Raw genomic sequence first — 21122 nt, forward strand, 5'->3', positions numbered from 1 at the left:
TGGTTTCTGTTTAATTTTATGCAGAATTTGGTGGTCCCTCTACTAGTGGATCAACATCTGGTGATGGATCTAATGCTGTTGGAAACAGAAATGAACTAGTTGCTGGTTCATCTCAATCACATACTTGATGATGGTTGTGGTTTTTGTATTTTTTCATTTGATTTACTTATATCTATGTTTTTTACATGTATTAATATATTTTTGTGTTTCGTTTCAGTTTGTTTTTTGGAGTCATTTGTGAAAATGACCTTATTTTGGGCTACTGATTATTTTGATGATGGTTGTGGTTTTTGTATTTTTTCATTTGATTTACTTATATCTATGTTTTTTACATGTATTAATATATTTTTGTGTTTCGTTTCAGTTTGTTTTTTTGAGTCATTTGTGAAAATGACCTTATTTTGGGCTACTGATTATTATGGATAATCAGCTTATCTATCAGCTAATATCCTCAACAGTTATTTTTTTGGTGATAATATATCAACCAATAGTCCTGAAGAGGTTTTTGATGCTTTGAAGAATCAGACCGTGGATCTGGTTTTAACTGCTCATCCTACGCAGTCGGTTCGTCGATCTTTGCTGCAAATGCATGGAAGGTTTGTACTGTTTATGGAATTGTGGATTACTGCATATTATGCTGAAAATGATCACAATGAATTTGAAAACAGGTTATCACAGAAGAGCGCGGCATAGCTCTCAACAAAGTCACGCCAGAACTCCGCGAGAAACTGTGAGAGATCACTGCACCACTCTCTCACTATATGAATCGGAAATTTTGTTTGTTACTTCTATTTTAAGATACTGATTGTATTGATTCCTTCTCTGTTTTTGTAACTTACAGACACAAGACCAGACTCCACATTGGACAATTGGTGAAGGATACGTCGGATAAACTTAAACAAGCTAGTGAAATTGATCATCATGTTGATGTTAATGTGAGTTTGAAGTTCTATTATCTATTTCGATTGCATGCGCAAACAAATCAGTTTATTGGTATTTTATGATCTATTTTTAAAAACCATGAGTTTCTTTAAATGAATCTTATGATCGAGTTTTTTATTTACTGTTACAGTAGTAGTCTTATTTACTGTTACAGTAGTGGTTTCTTGATACACAGGTTTTAACCATGATAACTTCATTGCTCAAAATGTTTTCTTCATTTTCTTATTTGTATATTCATTTGATTCCTTGTATTTGTAGCCTGTATTCAGTGCTTCTGTTTTAGTTGAGATGATGGAACCTGATGGGTCTTCAACAATTTCGATGATGAGTGGAGAAGGAGAATCTTTGTCAGCTCAATTGGCTCATGAGGTTATGGCTATTCAGGTAAACAGTGACTCCCAAACAGAGAATACTTTTCAATAAAAATATAATTCTGGGTATAAACTTCCTATCATGATCACAATTGTCCTATTTTTAACTTATTCCCGACCGATGTGTTCGATCAATTTGGGATGCTAAAAAGAATCTTTCTAGCTTGCTGTTTTTCTAGCATCCACATGTCATATTCTGCTGGTGGTGTCGGAGGGAGTCCATGATGACAAGTTGTGGCATTTGATGTCAACGGTATGTACATTGCTCTAAGTTTGCTTGTGATTCTTGCAGATGCTTCAATGTTGTGTTTAATGCCTGTGTGATGATTTCATGTTATGCTGAAGTATGCAGTCATCTGAAAAACTGTTGTGCCTATTGGTTTCATCTTTTATTATTTAATGCATTTGATGGGTATCTTCTTCTGAGCTCAATTTTGGCTTAAGGAATTGGGCTAATAGATCAAGGCCTTCTCTTACTTTCTTGCCTATATGAAATCAAGTGGTTTAAGATCCATTCATTATTCACAATGATCATTTCGGTGAATAGTTGCAAACTTTATTGGATGTGTTGTGTCTTGGAAGTCATTGCATTTGTCAGTCTTAAACATCATATTTTTCTGTCAACTCGGCAATTTGATCTTGTTATTCTGTCAACTAATTTTTAAGTGCAAAAAACATCAAGTGATTTAGTATCTGTTTCTGGATCATTTTATCTTCTTGTTTTGGCACATGCATGATGTTGTTAAATGGCAACTGCTTGTAACATCTTATTATTCTCCACAATTTATCTGGAAAGCTGTTTCTGGGCACCCTTGTCTTGCACATCTTGTGCAGACAGTTAACTCATTAATAAACATCATGTTGTTAAACCTATTGATGCATTGAAAAGAAATAATCATGTTGTGCTTGTTGTAATGTAGGCTGACTTACTGAAGAATGAAATTTCAGACCCATCCTTACTGTCTTCATCCCTTTCACAAAGCTCTAGCTCAGAGCTTGAGAAAGATAGCAAAGTTTCTGAAAGGGAATACATGGCTACTCCTGTTTTTGTACACACGAAGTAAGAAATTTCTTTTTGCCCGAATATATTTACAGAAGAATTTGTGGATGGTAGTTTGGATTATTGGAAAAAGAAAATTAATTGCAAAAGAGACCAAAAAACAAAGCCACGAGAGGGAGACAGCTTACACTCCTTTTGTTCCGCAAGATGCTAAGCCATCCAGGTGGCTGACCAATGTTATTGGAGTTTTAGTTGAAGGGGCATAATTGCTAATGCGCTGTTGTTATTGAATTCTATTATGCATACAACTGTACAATACTTATAGCATGGGCTTTTCTTTCTGCCCTGCAGCTATACAGTCAGTGGAGTAGGTGTCAGTTCTGATAAAAGTCAAGAACAACGTGCCCTTCTTGTGGAATCTAAAAGGTAATTTCTTGTATTTTATTTTCTAGTAAATGATTTGCAGTATTTCTTTTTTGTGCTTCAAGAGGGCCAAAGCCCAAAGAGAAAACTAAACAACCAACCTACTCACAGTTTTACCTCTAATATCATCTAGAAATAAATTATACATAAAATTTGGGCACTCGTCATAGTAAAGAATTCCTCCACTAAGACTGATGCCAACCTTTGCAAGAGTGTCCGCCGCACACTTGTTTGCTCACGATAAACATTCATAAATCTGATTTCCAGAACTTGCGTGATAATGATTTTGATTTTTCGAATTATGCTCAGCCCCGTCCCTTTTCTGAAGTTTGTATTCATTATCGCATCAACTACTTCTTTATTTTGCGTCATAATGATTTGCAGTATTTATATACTCGTATAAGTTATATTAAACTGGAATGGAATTGATCCAAAAGGCGTGTCTTCTTCTTTGTAAGTTTTCTGGGTGGTGCAAAAGATTTGTGAAATGATCACTAGCGACATTCTTCCATGGGAAATTAAATTGTTGAAAAATTTAACTTACATCTATATTATCCTAAGGCTACCTTTTCAAATTTAGCCATTTGCATCTTTTTTGTTGCTTAGCTCTTAAATTGTTCATGCTGCAGACAGGAGGTAATATCCTTAGATAATGAGATTTCCTTCAATGAGGCTATCATCGAGGAAAGAGAACAAGGTATTCAAGAAGTCCAGCAGCAGATTGGGGAAGTAAATGAGATCTTCAAAGATCTTGCCGTGCTTGTTCATGAGCAAGGAGCAATGATTGGTAACTAGTTCCCCCAACCCCCACCCTTCATTTACTTTTGTTATTTATGCATCCTCTATCAAGTCGTTTTATATGTCTAGACTGGTTTATAGTAGTTGATGTTGAGAATTTCCATTTTGCAGATGATATTGGATCCAACATTGAGCATTCCCATGAAGCCACTGCCCAAGCAAAATCAGAACTTGTGAAAGCTTCTAAGACACAACGATCAAGTTCATCTTTGGCTATCAAAACTCTCCGGCGGTGTTGTTGTTTTCAAAGTTTGTCATTCATTCTTAAAAACCGGCGGTGTTGCTGTTTACAATAGCTACAAATGCTGGTTTTGATGGTTCTTTAATTTACAGCAAATTGTTGGAACAAGATAATCTTAATTTGGGTTTCGATGCTGCTAAAGGTTAGTAACAGTGAAGGTTGTGATGCTGTATTGTTTATGATACCTTAACATTAAAAATGATTCTGTAGTAAAAAGAAGGTTGTTTAACTATGGTGCTTATTCTGCTAAAACAGGAACTTATGTTGATATGGTGAAGGCTGGGATTATAGATCCTGTTAAAGTTGTTAGAACAGCTTTGGTAGATGCTGCCAGGTAAAATCATATATCTTACAATGCAATTTTTTCTCTGCTTATATTTCACACATTACTATATGTTAAACTAGTTTTTGCTCTATTGCAGTGTATCGTTGTTACTGACGACAACCGAGGCATCTATTGTAGAAAATATGAGTGATAAAAACAAACCTCCTCAAAGGGTGGCAGATATGGATGATTTGGACTACTAACTTTTCTTAAATATGTTGAGAATATTTTGGCTTATAATGAACTTGTATATCAGGTTATTACTTGAATGATAATGTAATTGTAATATAATGCTAATACTTTATCACTTAGATGATGATGAAAATGTAATATAATGAAAATAGTTTATGGTTTATTAATTCTTTTAATTATATAGAATGAAGTTTAATAAGTATACATGTGATTAGTGTTATAGGAATGATAAAATTCAGGTTAGAATTTATTGGTCCAAACCGATTCAACCCAACCGAATGAACCGTATAAACCGATAATCCATCAACCGATAAAACCGAACTTAGTTTTGGGTGAAACTGGATTTAACTTTTTCAACCGTGGATTAGCTCGGGTTAGCTATTTCGGGCCCGAACCCACCCATAACGGACCGCCGTCCACCCCTAGTTAATGTTCCTTTTGAATCTCTTTTCCCTTCTTGGCTTGGTTCGTGTGGGCTTGTGCAGTCCTTAGGCACACACATATTTCTAACAATACCCCTATTCTCTAGCACGCCCCACTCGGACTCAAAACACACAAAAAAGCATAATATGGGCCTTAGCTTCTGGGCCAACGCCCCTTTCTCCATTCAAACCCCCTGGCTCAGTACACCTCATTGCAGAGTTTTTTTTTTTTTTACTTATTTCACTTAATTTTAATTATTTATTTCATTTGATCTTTTTTTCTCACGTTTTAACACATGAAAACACTCTTAGATAAACATTGACAAACAAGTCACATTAGGACAAAGTTTATTTTAGACTTTAATTAGATTTAGTGTTAGAATTTATCTTTAAAAATAAAATTCATTAGAGATTATGGTTTATTCCAATTTTTTATGATTTAAATCTTCACATAAAATTCGTGCTTGAAATGTCTTCAAACTGATCATACCCCTTATTGATGGATTGATTAAAGTCACATTTGATCAATTAATTACCTTTTCACAACTTGCCTGATTCCCCTATCTAGTCAAGTGATCACAAGTTTCTTTATCACTTGATGGGATTAGATTCCTACACTTGCACCACACTGGATCTTAAGTCAAGTCAAGCTTCTCATGCAAAGCTCTAAAGACATAAGGGACGTAAAGACTGGATCAATGTTTCATCATTCAACCATTACAAAAATATTCTCTTGTCAACACTTGTCAGTTGTGATACGAACTGTATGCCATGAGCCTTAAGTAGTGGAGAAGGGATGAGAGGGAGAATTCATATCCTCATTCTGAATATCTTTGGATATGGGACGAATGACCCAGTTGTTCAAAGTATTCACCTTTACTCATAGACTTTAGTTCAATTCAAATTAAGTAAATTGATAAGTCTTCTTCCCCACAAGTAACGCTTCACCATCAAGAGCTTGAAGGCAAGAGAACCTCAAGGCTGGAAACTCTTCATCATCAGAAGCAACCAAAAAAATCTTCTTTAGCAACTTGTCAGTTATGATGAGGATTACACGTCATAAGCCTTAAGTAGTGGAGAAGGGATGAGAGGGGAAAACCTATCCTTATTTTGAATATCTTTAGATACATGACGAATGACCAAGTTGTTCAAAGTATTCACCTTCATTCATATGCTTTAGTGAAATTCAAGTCAAACAACTGCCAAGTCTTCTTCTCCATATATAGCATCTCAACACTTCAACATTGCAACACTGCTCCAACAACAATACACTGAAGGTGAGAAAAACAAGAAAGGGGGGGTTTGAATTGTTTGGAAAAATAAGCGCTTTTCAAAATGAAAATCACACAAGGATTTTATACTGGTTCGCTTATAACACAAAGCTACTCCAGTCCACCCGGCCAAGGTGATTTCGCCTTCAACAAGGACTTAATCCACTAATCTTGAAAGATTACAAACAACGCCTAAGAGAAAAATCTCTTAGTCCTCTCAAGTTTACAGACTACACTAAGTCACTTGAGGAAATCAACAAACAATAAATGAAAGATTTATGTAATCTAGAGTGCTTCTAAGAAAGCAAATATTACAGTATTAAGAACAAGAGTTTTTCACGTTATAAGCAAAAGCTTCGTGAAGATCTTAGAGAGAAGGAGTGTTTTTCTTGACTTGGTGTTTCAGTATAATTTTGGCTTGTTGGCTTGCTAATGGTTCAAGATTGATTTGCAGCCTATTTATATATTCGTTGAAGTAGTAGTTGAAACTGGTGGATATTGAGATGAAGTTACGCCATCACATAAATAGCTTCTGCAGGATGACTTTTTCTTCTTGAAATGACTACTTACCACAAGTAGTATTTTCTTTATTGAGATTGGAGATTAACGTCTCTTTCTCAATTAGGAAATCCATTTGCAAATCTTTTCTTGACTTAAACGTTACTCTTTCATGATTAGCAATTCCATGCTCAGAGTATTTGTGTATCTGGAGAATCTTGGAATCTTGCTTCTGATGTTTAATCTCTTGTGAGTTCTGATGGATTCTTCAGATAGTGCCAAGAGCTTCTGAGGTTAGACAAAACTTTGTTCAGAGTCAAAACTTCTAGAGCTTACTACTTGTCCAGATGCTTCTGATACTTTGATGTTTTGCTCAGAGTTAGAACTTCTTGACATTGTTTCCACTTCAGATGCTTCTGATCATTTGATATTTTGTATCTGATCTTGTTTTGTATCTGATGACATCATCAGATTTCTTCCTTCTTTCTTTAGAATCCTGCACACTTAGAAACTTTTCGTTAGGGTGCCATTTTTGGTTTCATCCTTTGTTATCATCAAAATCAAGGAATCTGTTGTAGAAAATTTTTTGTTCTTACAATCTCCCCCTTTTTGATGATGACAAAACAACCTTAATTAGCAGATGAAACATATAAAATATCAGATCAGATAGACAGAAGCTCCCCCTGAGATAATGCTAGGGAGTTCAGAAGTTCTTACCAGAGTTTCTTAAGTACAGAGGTTTCTGAAACTTTCTGCAATTTCTTAAGTCCAAGTTAGATAATTTTTATTTATAAAAAAAATGTTGCAGAATGCTTAAGGTTTTAGACAATATTTTCATCAGAGCTAATAATTACTTCTCCCCCTTTTTGTCAGAATCAAAAAGACATAGTAGAAAATAAGTAAAGAGAAAATAAATCAAGATAAAAACTGGAATTCATAGATAGAAGCAAAAGGGCAACAAGAAAAACATCAGAGTCAGAGAGATAGCAAAAACAAAGACAACAGGCAAGCCAAAAAAAAAAAAAAACCTAAGTGCCTAAGGGTTCGGAGGCGGAGGCATTCTTTGAAGCAACATTGCAAGCATGCTCTGGATGTTTTCGTTGACAGTATCTTGCTTGTCCATTCTGGCCCGGAGTTCATTCTGATCTTGCTTGAGTTCTTTCAGAGTCTGAAGAACCGTAGGAATCACAGAAGAGGACTCCCCCAGAGTCAGAGCCTTCTGAGCTTCAGCTTCAGCAACAGCTTGAGCTTCTGCATCTGCCAGAGCCTTTGCTTCAGCTTCCTTTTGCCTTAGGATTTCAGCTTCCTTAACAAGTCTTTCTTATTCTATCCTTCTTGCTTCTTCTGCTTCTCTGGCAATTCTCTCTTCCTCAAGCCTTCTGGCTTCAGCTTCTCTGGCAAGTCTCTCCTGGAGTCTTGCCTCAGCATCTCTGATGTAGCCATTTCTGACTTGTTCAGAGATGCCCTTCAGTCTAAAGGCCTCATATGTCATCCAACCAATGACTCTGTTCCAGTGTGTCCTTACAGATTCAGGATCATCACTGATTTCAGAGTTAGAGACCAGAGAATCGACCTTTTGAACTGAAGCCTCTGCAATCATCAAGATGACTTCCTTAAGGGTAGGCTTAGAAAGTTCAGGTTCAGGTTCTGGTTCAGAGGTATGAGGTGGAGAGTTTGGAGGGCTGAGATTTAAGGTTTGAGGTGCAGATTCTGACTCAGGTTGAGGTTCAGATTCTGCTTCTGGTTGAAGTTCAGATGTTTGGGGTGAAGCATAAAGAGGGTTTAAATCTAAAGGTTCAGATTCTGGTTCTGGTTCAGCGGAGATGTTTGGTGGGTTGATATCAGAAGAGGGATGGTCAGAGGGTTGGTTTTCAGAAGGTATGGTGGTTGTTTGTTGTGGTGGAGGTGAAGTTGCTTCAGATTGTGGTTGTGTTTGTTGTGAAGCAAGTCTATGAGCATAAATTGTGGCTATGGTTGGGGAATCAGGATCAGAAAATTCTGGGTCAAATGAGAGGGAAACATATGGGGGTGATTCTGGTGCTGAGGATGATGAAGATGAAGTGTTTTGGTGAGTTAGTTTAGGTTCAGAGGGAGGTATGAAAGTACGGGCTATATTTAGGATTGGTGTAGGTTGGGAGGTTCTGGTGATTGAGGGTGAAATATCAGAGGTGGTATAAATAGGTTGTGAAGAGAGAGGGTTAGAAGAAGCCATCAGAGGATTAGAGGTAACAGGAGGAACAGACTTACCAGTAGAGATATTCAGAGGCGCTGAAGATTTGCTTCCAGAAGTTTCTCCGAGTCTAGCCTTCTTTGCCTGAGATGCTACCTTCTTTTCAGACAGACCTCTCTTGTATCTGACGAAGTCTTCTTCAGAGTCCAGACAGTCGTCGAGGCTGAAATCAGAGATGTCAACACCATCATCCAGCAGACGCTGAAGATAGATAGCAACAGCGTCTCTGGGTTCATTCTTGAAGAATCTGGCAAGGCCATGAGGCATCTTCCTCTGATCTTTCAAACTATCCCAGGATGTATCCAGAGTTGGCCTGACTTGAATTTTCTTGATAATCCCCATACTCTTGAGGTTTCTGGCATTCAGAGGCTTCCCCACATCTATTGCCAGATCATCCATCAGCTTGGTCTTTTCCAGCTCGTCTACCAGTCCATGCTCAATGAAGACGTCAGATAGCAATCTTCCCAGAGGAATGTAGGATCTGGGCTTCATATTGTTTCTGGTTTCTCTGACCGAATCTCTCAGATATCTGAAGAGGAGAGCAGGGAGGCAGATCTTCACACCCTTCTGAATACAGTACAGAATGCATTTCTGGTCTGCATTGATGTAATCAGAAGAGTTAGAGGCTGGACGATGGTGAATTGTTCCCAGAATAATCTTCAGCCACACTCTGAGGTTCTGGTGCAGCTCCTTGTTCTTAGAGGGGTTTCCTTCAACGTTGGGTTTGAAGATTGTTGGGTTTATCACATCTGTAATGCGCTTTGACCTAGGAGGGATGTTGTAAATCCTTTTTCCTCCACTTCGCTCCATGTTCAACAAGGAGGCAATAGACCCTTCAGTAATAACAATCTTCACCCCCAGAACATATGAGACGATGAAGTTGTCATCTGCATCAGCATGTCTCCAGAACTCCTTGACGAGAAGTGGGTAAATGGGACCATAAAGTCTTTGGAAATAGTTTTCCCACCCTTGTTGACGAAGTTCTCCAGTTAGATCAACGCCATTCCTCTTCAAGTTTTCGAAATCAACAAGCGATTCGCACAACACATCCAAACCTTCAAAAGGAGTTGAAAGGTTGATATGGCGTTCACGATCAAGAACGTGAGGTTCTTTGTAAACAGGGGTGATGGTGACGCCTGTAACCGTTGGAGTTTGAGTGTTTGAGGTTTGAGCAGTAGAAGTTGATTCCGTTTCTTGAGAGAAGTTAAAGACTTGCTGTTGTTGAGCGTCCATGGTGAAAAAGAAGATGAAGATGAAGAACTTGCAGAGAATGCTTGAGAGAAGGGTTTAGGGTTTTAGAGTGAGTGAGAGTGATAAGTGTGTGAAATGTGAGAAAAAAGTTTATATACTCTAAGTAAAACATGCAAAACGACACACATTCCAGCGTTAGCACAAAAAATCAAAATAACACGTTTGGGGGGAAAAATGATTACAGCTAATAAATGAATGTCTAATCCCAACAGTATGCACACTGCTCTAGGAGATTTCAAACGTTCTGACCTTTGATTTCTTTTGACAGCTGTCTAGAAGTTCTAGGGTTAGACGTTTAGTGCTCCACGTGTTGATGTATCTGATCTTCAGGAATACCAAAGGATTGGTTTCTGAAGATTTCTAACTCAGATATCTTCTTAACTTGGTAGAAGTATCAGAGTCAGAGGCAGAAGTACATTTGTTTACATCAGAGTTACATTTTACATTTTCAGAGCCATATTTCACTCAGGGCAATTTTCAATGTTCAGATGTTCTAAGATAAAAAGAAATCTATCTTCAGCTAGAGGCTTAGTAAAGATATCTGCCCATTGATGTTCTGTATCAATGAACTTCAATGTTACTATCCCTTTCTGAACATAGTCTCTGATAAAATGATGTTTTATTTCTATGTGTTTGGCTCTGGAATGTAGAATGGGATTCTTACTTAAACAAATAGCAGCAGTATTATCACAAAAGATAGGAATGTTAGTCTCAAAAATTTGTAGATCTTCTAGCTGATGCTTCATCCAGAGCATCTGAGTTGTGCACAGTGATGCTGAGATGTATTCTGCTTCTGCAGTTGATAGAGCAATAGTTGACTGTCTTTTGCTAGCCCAGGAGATTAGATTGTTTCCCAGAAGCTGGCAATTCCCAGATGTGCTTTTTCGTTCTATTCTATCTCCTGCATAATCTGCATCACAATAACCCGAGAGTCTATACTCTGATGTTTTCTCATACATCAGGCCCAGGTTAGGAGTTCCTTTCAGATACTTAAGAATTCTTTTAACTGCTGTTAAATGAGATTCTCTAGGATCTGATTGGAATCTGGCACAAAGACAGACACTAAAGAGAATATCAGGACGAGTAGCAGTCAGATAGAGGAGAGAGCCTATCATACCTCGATAGAGCTTCTGACAAACCTTGTTGCTTACCTCTTCCTTCTCCAGAATGCAAGTTGGGTGCATGGGAGTTTTTGCAGAGTTGCATTCAGTCATGTCAAACTTCTTCAGAACGTCTTTAATGTACTTGCTTTGATGAACGTACGTGACTTCTGGAGTTTGATTAATTTGAATTCCCAGAAAAAACTTTAATTCTTGCATTAAACTCATTTCAAATTCTGCCTGCATTAACTTAGAAAATTCTTGGCAAACAGAGATATTAGCAGAACCAAAAATAATATCATCAACATAAATTTGGCATATCATGAGATCATTATTAAGGTTCTTACAGAAGAGTGTAGAATCAACTTTCCCTCTGATAAAATTTTGTTCCAGAAGAAAATTGCTTAATCGTTCATACCAAGCTCTGGGAGCTTGTTTAAGTCCATATAAGGATTTCTTAAGTTTAAAAACATGTTCTGGAAAATTTGAATTTTCAAAGCCTGGAGGTTGATTGACATACACTTCTTCTGAAATATAACCATTAAGGAATGCACTCTTGACATCCATTTGATATAATTTAATAGAATGATTAATAGCAAAAGATACAAGAAGACTAATAGATTCTAACCTCGCGACTGGAGCAAAGGTTTCATTATAGTCAATACCTTCTTGTTGACTGTAACCTTGAGCTACCAGTCGAGCTTTGTTTCTGACAATTTCTCCTTTCTCGTTCAGCTTGTTTCTGAAAACCCATCTGGTTCCAATGACGTGAGTGCCTCTGGGTTTAGGAACGAGATCCCAGACATCATTCTTTGAGAATTGATCCAATTCTTCTTGCATAGCTGCCACCCAGTCGTTATCCTGAAGTGCTTCATCACAAGACGTAGGCTCAATCAGAGACACTAGTCCCAGAGGAATATCTTCAGAGGTTCTGAAGGTAGATCTGGTTCTGACAGGTTCGTCCTTGTTTCCCAGAATCAAATCTTCAAATACATTGATACGACTTTTGACTTTCTTTGGGATTTCTGGAGATTTAATTTCTTCAGAGCTTTGAGTGACAGTTGCTTCTGGAGTTTTATCAGATTCTACAAGAGTGATTTCCAAATCTGCAAACTTTTCAACTAGCTTTGACTTTTCAGGGTCAAGCTTATCATCAAATCTGACATGAATTGATTCTTCCACAATTTTGGTTTCTGTGTTGTATACTCTATAGCCTTTAGAGCGTTCTGAGTATCCTAACATAATACCTTTCTGTGCTTTGGAATCAAACTTGTTCAGATGTTCTTTAGTATTTAACATAAAACAAGAACATCCAAAAGGATGAAAATATGAAATGTTTGGTTTTCTTCCTTTACACAGTTCATAGGGAGTCTTTTCCAGAATAGGTCTTATAGAGATTCTATTCTGAATATAACACGCTGTATTTACAGCTTCTGCCCAAAAGTGCTTTGCTACATTTGTTTCATTGATCATGGTTCTGGCCATCTCTTGGAGTGTCCTATTCTTCCTCTCTACAACTCCATTTTGTTGTGGAGTTCTAGGGCAGGAGAAATCATGGGATATTCCATTAGAATCAAATAATTCTTCAAAATCTTTGTTTTCAAATTCTCCACCATGATCACTTCTGACTCTAACGATTTTAGAGTCAAATTCTTTTTGCACTTTGGAACAGAAACTGGTGAATACAGAGTGAGACTCACTCTTGTGCTTTAGGAATTTTACCCATGTCCAGCGACTGTAATCATCAACAATGACTAGTCCATACTTCTTTCCATTAACTGATGCTGTTTTCACAGGACCAAATAAGTCAATGTGAAGAAGTTCCAGAGGCTTAGAGGTAGAAACAACATTTTTCTTTTTAAAAGATGTTTTTGAAAATTTTCCTTTCTGACAAGCTTCACACAGAGCATCTGAAGAAAACTTCAGTTTAGGTAGGCCTCTGACTAACTCGAGTTTAGTTAGCTGAGAAAGTTTCCTCATGCTAATGTGGCCCAAGCGTCTATGCCATACCCATTGCTCTTCGTGAACTGACATTAGACATTTAACATTTTGATCTCTTAAATCAGAAAGATTTATTTTGTAAATGTTGTTTTTCCTCTTGCCTGTGAAAAGGACAGAGCCATCGTTCTGATTAATGGCTTTACATGTTTTTTGATTGAAGATTACATCATAACCGTTATCACTTAATTGACTTATGGATAACAAGTTATGCATTAATCCTTCTACATAAAGAACATCAGATATAGAGGGAAGAGTACCATTACCAATAGTTCCGGAGCCTCTGATCCTTCCTTTCTGATCTCCTCCGAAGCCTACAAATCCAGCGTCTTTAAGTTCCAGACTTTGGAACATAGACTTTCTTCCCGTCATGTGTCGCGAGCATCCAGAGTCCAGGTACCATGACTGGTGTCTGAACTTTGCTGCATAGGATATCTGCAACATAGATAATCTTATCTTTCGGTACCCAGAATCTCTTGGGTCCTTTTAGATTAGTTTTCCCAGAGTTTCTTATAACTTTGGGTCTTCTAGCATTTTTAAATTTGTGTTCTTGTGTGTGTGTGTAGTGATATGAAAAAGGAGATTTAATTTGATCACTTGTAGAAGTTTTATCTTCCTTAGGATCATACCCAATTCCCCTTTTATTGTTCTGACTTACTCCATAAATCATGGATGCCATAATACTCCTATCTATCTCATTCTTCAGAAATTCTTGAAAGGCTTCTTCATATTTATAAATAATTTTATTTGAAGTTTGTGGTGCTTGAGACAACACTTCTTCTAATTCTGAGCTTTTTGTTTTTGCTTCATCTCTTTCTAACATTAAAGATTTGATTGTATCTTCTTGTGATAGAATTGTTATCTCAAGTTCACTACACTCTTCAAATTTTGCTTTAAGACAGCCTTTAATATTTTTAAACTTTTGTTTTAATTTCTGGTAAGAGGTAAGAGTTTCTGACAAACATGATTCTAAGTCAGATCGAGAAAGTTCAGAAAATACCTCTTCAGATTCTTCATCTGAGCTGCTGGATGTGGTAGCCATAAGTGCTACGTTGGCCTGTTCATCAGAGTCAGATTCTGATGATCCAGATTCACTATCATCCCAGGTAGCCATCAGTCCTTTCTTTGTTCTGAAAGTGTTTTTCTTGAAGCTTTCTTTTCTAGGGTTGTCTTTCTTCAACTTGGGGCATTCATTTCTGTAATGACCTGTTTCTTTACATTCATAGCAGGTAATATCTTTGTTAGCTTTACCTTTTGAAGTTGACTCTGATCGATCCCCTCTGGGTCTTGGTCTTCTGAAGTTGTTGTTCCTCTTTTTCCAGAGTTGCTTAACTCTTCTGGTTAGTAGGGACAACTCTTCTTCATCATCAGAGTCTTCAGGTTCAGAGTCGTCAGTATCTTCAGTTTCTGCCTGGAGAGCTTTGGTTCTGTCAGGTTTCCGTCTTTCAGATCTGGACTTTAGCGCTACGGACTTGTTCTTTTTCTGAGGCTCATCCTCCTCTAGTTCTATCTCATGGCTTCTGAGAGAACTAACAAGTTCTTCAAGGCTGATATTGTTCAGATCCTTTGACAGCTTCAGAGCAGTAACCATAGGTCTCCATTTCTTTGGCAGACTTCTGACTATCTTCTTAACATGATCTGCAGTAGTGTATCCTTTGTCTAGCACTTTAAGACCTGCAATAAGAGTTTGAAATCTGGAAAACATAGCTTCTATAGCTTCATCATCTTCCATTTTGAAGGCTTCATATTTCTGGATAAGCGCCAGAGCCTTCGTCTCCTTGACTTGGGAGTTTCCTTCATGGGTCATCTTCAGAGAGTCAAGTATATCTTTGGCTGTCTCTCTGTTGGTGATCTTTTCATATTCGTTGTATGATATAGCATTTAGAAGTATTGTTCTGGCCTTGTGGTGATTTTTGAAGACACGTTTCTGATCTTCTGACATCTTACTTCTGGGAACTTCAGCTCCATTTAAGACTGGAGGTGTGTATCCATCTGTGACAATGTCCCAGAGGTCAGCATCATAACCCAGAAAGAAACTTTCGATTCTATCTTTCCAGTAGTCAAATTTCTCTCCATCAAAAACAGGAGGCTTGGCATTGTAAGAATCTCTTTCATTTGAGTGGGCCATTGTTTTTCTCGTACTGGATCTCTCTACACGGTTAAGTGTTTGATTAGAAAATCAATAACAGAGCCGGAGCTCTGATACCAATTGAAGGTGAGAAAAACAAGAAAGGGGGGGTTTGAATTGTTTGGAAAAATAAGCGCTTTTCAAAATGAAAATCACACAAGGATTTTATACTGGTTCGCTTATAACACAAAGCTACTCCAGTCCACCCGGCCAAGGTGATTTCGCCTTCAACAAGGACTTAATCCACTAATCTTGAAAGATTACAAACAACGCCTAAGAGAAAAATCTCTTAGTCCTCTCAAGTTTACAGACTACACTAAGTCACTTGAGGAAATCAACAAACAATAAATGAAAGATTTATGTAATCTAGAGTGCTTCTAAGAAAGCAAATATTACAGTATTAAGAACAAGAGTTTTTCACGTTATAAGCAAAAGCTTCGTGAAGATCTTAGAGAGAAGGAGTGTTTTTCTTGACTTGGTGTTTCAGTATAATTTTGGCTTGTTGGCTTGCTAATGGTTCAAGATTGATTTGCAGCCTATTTATATATTCGTTGAAGTAGTAGTTGAAACTGGTGGATATTGAGATGAAGTTACGCCATCACATAAATAGCTTCTGCAGGATGACTTTTTCTTCTTGAAATGACTACTTACCACAAGTAGTATTTTCTTTATTGAGATTGGAGATTAACGTCTCTTTCTCAATTAGGAAATCCATTTGCAAATCTTTTCTTGACTTAAACGTTACTATTTCATGATTAGCAATTCCATGCTCAGAGTATTTGTGTATCTGGAGAATCTTGGAATCTTGCTTCTGATGTTTAATCTCTTGTGAGTTCTGATGGATTCTTCAGATAGTGCCAAGAGCTTCTGAGGTTAGACAAAACTTTGTTCAGAGTCAAAACTTCTAGAGCTTACAACTTGTCCAGATGCTTCTGATACTTTGATGTTTTGCTCAGAGTTAGAACTTCTTGACATTGTTTCCACTTCAGATGCTTCTGATCATTTGATATTTTGTATCTGATCTTGTTTTGTATCTGATGACATCATCAGATTTCTTCCTTCTTTCTTTAGAATCCTGCACACTTAGAAACTTTTCGTTAGGGTGCCATTTTTGGTTTCATCCTTTGTTATCATCAAAATCAAGGAATCTGTTGTAGAACAATTTTTGTTCTTACATACACTTCCTCTTTAGACCAAACACTACTTGCTTTGGACATCCATACACTCTTTTGGGTTAATCATCCATTTATACATCAAATTTGTCTCTTCGGGTTAATCACCTCTCATGGTTAAAACTTGTTTCTCTTGCTTGTTTGTCTTGTCAGACCCTGTGCTTAGACAAACTCTTCCCATGCATGCTTACCTTGTCAGACCCTGTGCTCAAGAAAACCTATTTCTCTTGTTTGTTTGTCTTGTCAGATACCGTTCTTAGACAAACTCATCTCATGCATGTTTGCCTTGTTAGACCCCGTGCTTAGACAAACTCTCTTCTTGCTTATTTGCCTTGTCAGACCCTATGCATAAAAAGCTCCCCTCTTGCTTGTTTGTCTTGGAAGACCCTGTGCTTAGACAAATTCCCATTTTACTTGTTTGTCTTGTTAGACCCTGTGCTTAGACAAACTCTCATCTTGCTTATTTCTCTTGTCAGTCCATGTGCTTAGACAAACTCTTCCCATGCAGGTTTTCCTTGTTAGACCCTGTTCTTAGGTAAACCTTATTCTTTTGCTTGTTTTCCTTGTCAGACTCTATGCTTAGGAAAACACTCCTTTCTTGTAAGTCTTGATCCCCTGGATCTAGGAAAAACCCTATAACCTTTCTTTGGTCACACAATCTATTGGTAAACGCCACACTCATTTACTCTCTTTGGCTAATCACCATCTATTGGTTAACGTCACACGCATTTGCTCTATTTGGATAATCACCATCTATAGGTTAACACCACACTCCCTTCAATACAAGCAACTCTCTTTTCTTGTAATTCATTTCAATCAACTCTTTCCTTTTCATTTCCCATCCCTAGTTCCACCAACTAAGGAGCTCTGATTTCCTTATTGCACTATCAGGATACGCAGGCACGGGGGTTCAAATCCTTGGCGAGCACACTAATCATTAAAACTTTTTTCCCCTTTTGTAAGTAAGTTTTAGATAGTAACACCCATTCGAGCATTGAACAATCAAAATGGTTCTCGTTGAGTACAACAGATGTGAGGGGTGCTAATACCTTCCCCTTTCATAATCAACTTCCTTACTCTTTTTCTCTTCCCTTGAGTTTTACCGATACTTTCCCTTTCCTTTGAAATAAATAAAGTTCGGTGGAGACTCTGTTGTATCTTTGAGCGTGCGATTCACTTAAGTATTATCCGTTGCACGACACTTACCAAGCTTAATCACATATGCAAACTATCTAAAGCAATTTATGTGTTGAATCAGGCACCAAGAGCCTGGTTTGATAGTCTCAAAACTTCATTGTTAAAATGAGGCTTTTAAAACACAAAAAGTGACTCTTCTCTTTTCCTTCTAAAAGGTAAAAATCATATCACATTTCTCCTTATATATGTGGATGGCATCATAGTCACAAGCAACAACAACAAGTACCTTCAAGCTTTCATCAAACAACTTAATAATATCTCATCTCTCAAAGATTTGGGTCGTCTACATTATTTTTTGAGCATAGAAGTACAAAGAGATGCCAGTGGAATGTACCTCAAACAATCCAAATACATCGATGACTTGCTGAAGAAATTCAATATGGAAAATGCCTCACCATGTCCAACACCAATGATAAGAGGAAGGAAATTCACATTTGAGGGGGATAAATTCAAAGATCCATATGTGTTCAGATAATCCATAGGATGGCTACAACATTTAACTCACACAAGACCTGACATAACCTTTCCTGTTAATAAACTTAGTCAGTACATGAGTTCACCCACCAATGACCATTGACAAGGCATAAAAAGAATCTTGAGATATCTCCAAGGCACCATCAATTATTGCTTACATATCAAGCCATCCACTGACTTGGATATAACAGGTTATTCTGATGCAGACAGGGCCACTAGTGTGACAGGAAATCCATGGCTGGTCAATGCACGTTCGTTGGTGAAACACTCATTTCTTGGTCCTCAAGAAAACACAAGGTAGTATCAAGATCAAGTACAAAGTTAGAGTACAAAGCTCTAGCTGACCTAGCTGTTGAGATAGCATGGATTCGTTCACTACTTACTGAGCTTAAACTCCCATTTCCAAGGAAGGTCATACTATGGTATGATAACCTAAGTGCCAAGGCACTAGCTTCTAATCCAGTATTGCATGCTCGTTCTAAGCATATTGAAATTGATGTTCACTATATCAGAGACCAAGTACTACAAAACGAGGTTGTTGTGACTTATGTTCCTTCAACAGATCAAATTGCAGATTGTCTCACCAAACCATTAAGTCACACACGTTTCGGTCAACTTAGAGACAAACTTGGTGTGATCCACTCACCACCTGATTAAAGGGGGATTTAGAGACACAATTCCTTGATTATTGGATTATATCATGACAACACATATTATACATAAATAGAAATTATATGCATATCATGACAACACATCTTATACATAATTAGTAATTAACTATCATTATAGCTCATCATAATGTCTCTCTAAACTTAATATACAATCAACATTACCAGCCTGATTGTAGGATCATGTCCCTCATACATTGTTGTATATATATGTATACTATGCTCCACATATAATGATAAGAAATACAAATACAGGTTTTCTAACTGATTAAAGAGTGATCAAGACTTTCCTTGTGCTCCCCTTAGTATCATATTTTAATATCAAACATTGTATTCACTTTATTATTTTAAGCTCTTCAAATAACTATATTATATGCAATACTTTTAGAAGACAAATAGACTTAGTTAATTCAAATTTTGTGTGTGAGTATTTCTAAGGTATTGTCATTTGGATAAGAAAAATATCTCATTGACTGCAATTTGTTTAGTTATAGTAAAATTTCTTCAAGTGTGAAAGGATTGGACGTAGCCATTGAGTTTTGGTGGTGCACCAACATCCTTGTGTTTAATATCTCATTTATCTCATTACAAGTGTGAATATATCTTGTACTAAGTATAGTTACGAAGTAGATAAAAGATACCAAAGAAGAAAAAGGATCAAATAATTTCATGTACATCATATATGAAGATGGCCAAGTTTGAATGATTATTGGAATAACAAGTGAAGTTTGGGTCAATAGAGCATAATTAAGGTACATGATACAATCCAGGCTATACTACTTCAAATGCTTAAAAATCTCATCTTTCAATTCATCTAAAACATTCTTGCACTTTCATTCATAATCAATTTTGAAATAAAGCATTAAAAATACATTTTTATGCAAAAACAAAGGTGGTAGCCGAGTACCAAGAAGTGAGATTCGACTACGAGGTCAAAAAATGACATATTTTCCCTCCTGGAAGAGGTGGTAGTCGACTACCACATATTAGTATTCGAGTACTGGTGTTCAAGTTTGAAATTGTTAACATTAGAACATGTGGTAGTTGACTACCACATACTGGTATTTGACTACTAGACTAAAGCAATGTCTCTTTTCATGAACAAAATGTTTCTAACACATTGTAATGCTTCATGTTTTGATTATATACCTACGCATCATTTCAACGAGGTGTTTTATGATGTATATAAGTGTATATGCATCAGAAACATAACTTACCTCTTTCCAAAATCAATTTTCATGTCAATTAAAATAAACTTTAAAAAGTGTTCATGCATTTTAAAGTTGAAACTATGTGCATCAATTTCACATTATCCAAAAAGTTTCTTCATCCATTCTGAGCACATGGGTCACTATAGTTTGAATTGTAACATTGTGAAAGAGAAGATCAAAAAATTAAACTTGAAATCAAGGCAAGACAAAATTACTCAAAATCTATTCAAAGTGTATGTTGAATCTTAATCACTAAATTTGTGGTGATAAGATATTGCAAAAGAAAGCATGTTTCTTTCTTGTGTTTGTGATTAGAAAATTGTAAGAGGGTCTTGTTAAAAACTTGTACAAAGATCTAACCATAATGAAAAATCTTCTGAGGAGTGAAGAGACTAGATGTATCCTTGATTGATAAGGGAACCAGTATAGATTGTGTGTCTTTTACATTCCCGCCTTTAATTTTTTGTTCTTAAATTCAAGTTTAAGATAAACACTATCACACAATTCCAAAAAAATAAAAGATTTCTTTTTCATAAAATTCAAAAAAGTCCAACAAATATAATTCACACCCCTCTTAAATTGTTTATCATACTTACAACAAGTAACTTTTTATTTCAACTCAATTTAAAAAGATGAAAGTTTCTAAACACATCATTCAAATCCTTTTTTGTTTGATAGAAGGGAGGGCCTAAGTCCCCAAAAAGAAAACTATAACGAAATTAATCGGGGAATAGAATTCCCAAACAAATCACTAACAAGAATGTGATTAAGGAAAGAAGGACACACACAGAAGACGACTGCAAGCTTCCATCTCTAGCTAAAGCATCAACGCACATGTTAGCTTTCCGATAGATATGACAAACCCTAACATCAATACCTCGATTCAATAATGCTCTAATTTTAGTGATCAAGTGTCTTTCCAAGCTACTACTCTAATTTCTAGGAATAATATCATTGAACACTTGTTGAGAATCTACTTCCATAATAATGTTTCAGAAATCCATTTCCACGACTAGCTTTAAACCTTCTAATACACCCCAAATCTAAGCCATGTAAACACTACTAATACCAATATATTTAGAGAAGCCTCAAAGACATTCTCCATCACTCCCTCTAATGATACCACCATAACTTGTATTGTCATGTTTATCTCTAGCTCCATTTGTGTTTAATTTAACCCAGTCTACTCAAAGAGCTTCCCATTTTATGC

The 21122-nt window shown here is 36.7% G+C and overlaps 1 protein-coding gene and 2 long non-coding RNA genes across 3 annotated transcripts; all 3 read left to right on the plus strand.

Moving 5' to 3' along the window:
* The first annotated feature begins 712 nt into the window (after window positions 1-712).
* LOC127108076 (uncharacterized) lies at window positions 713-1712 on the plus strand. Its single transcript, XR_007795952.1, has 3 exons — window positions 713-935; window positions 1201-1326; window positions 1477-1712. It is a non-coding gene; the product is annotated as an uncharacterized LOC127108076 (long non-coding RNA).
* A 330-nt stretch (window positions 1713-2042) lies between these two features.
* LOC127102910 (syntaxin-22) lies at window positions 2043-3830 on the plus strand. The gene is made up of 6 exons (XM_051040227.1): window positions 2043-2150; window positions 2234-2362; window positions 2409-2536; window positions 2665-2739; window positions 3366-3523; window positions 3646-3830. Exons 1-6 carry the CDS (start codon window positions 2043-2045, stop codon window positions 3828-3830), a joined length of 783 nt encoding a protein of 260 aa, XP_050896184.1.
* Window positions 3831-3833: 3 nt separating this feature from the next.
* On the plus strand, window positions 3834-4334 carry LOC127108075 (uncharacterized). Its single transcript, XR_007795951.1, has 3 exons — window positions 3834-3917; window positions 4031-4109; window positions 4198-4334. It is a non-coding gene; the product is annotated as an uncharacterized LOC127108075 (long non-coding RNA).
* The last annotated feature ends 16788 nt before the right edge of the window (window positions 4335-21122 follow it).

This window comes from Lathyrus oleraceus, chromosome 7 (assembly GCF_024323335.1).
Source record: "Lathyrus oleraceus cultivar Zhongwan6 chromosome 7, CAAS_Psat_ZW6_1.0, whole genome shotgun sequence".
In the NCBI taxonomy this organism is placed as follows: domain Eukaryota; kingdom Viridiplantae; phylum Streptophyta; class Magnoliopsida; order Fabales; family Fabaceae; genus Lathyrus; species Lathyrus oleraceus.

Excerpts from the sequence above, each read along its gene's own strand:
- LOC127102910 (XM_051040227.1), top strand. The coding sequence starts at position 2,043 with ATGCATGATGTTGTTAAATGGCAACTGCTTGTAACATCTTATTATTCT. Across the intron at positions 2,363-2,408 it reads ACATGGCTACTCCTGTTTTT|AAGAATTTGTGGATGGTAGT; the intron begins GTACACACGAAG and ends ATATATTTACAG. Across the intron at positions 2,537-2,664 it reads CAAGATGCTAAGCCATCCAG|CTATACAGTCAGTGGAGTAG; the intron begins GTGGCTGACCAA and ends TCTGCCCTGCAG.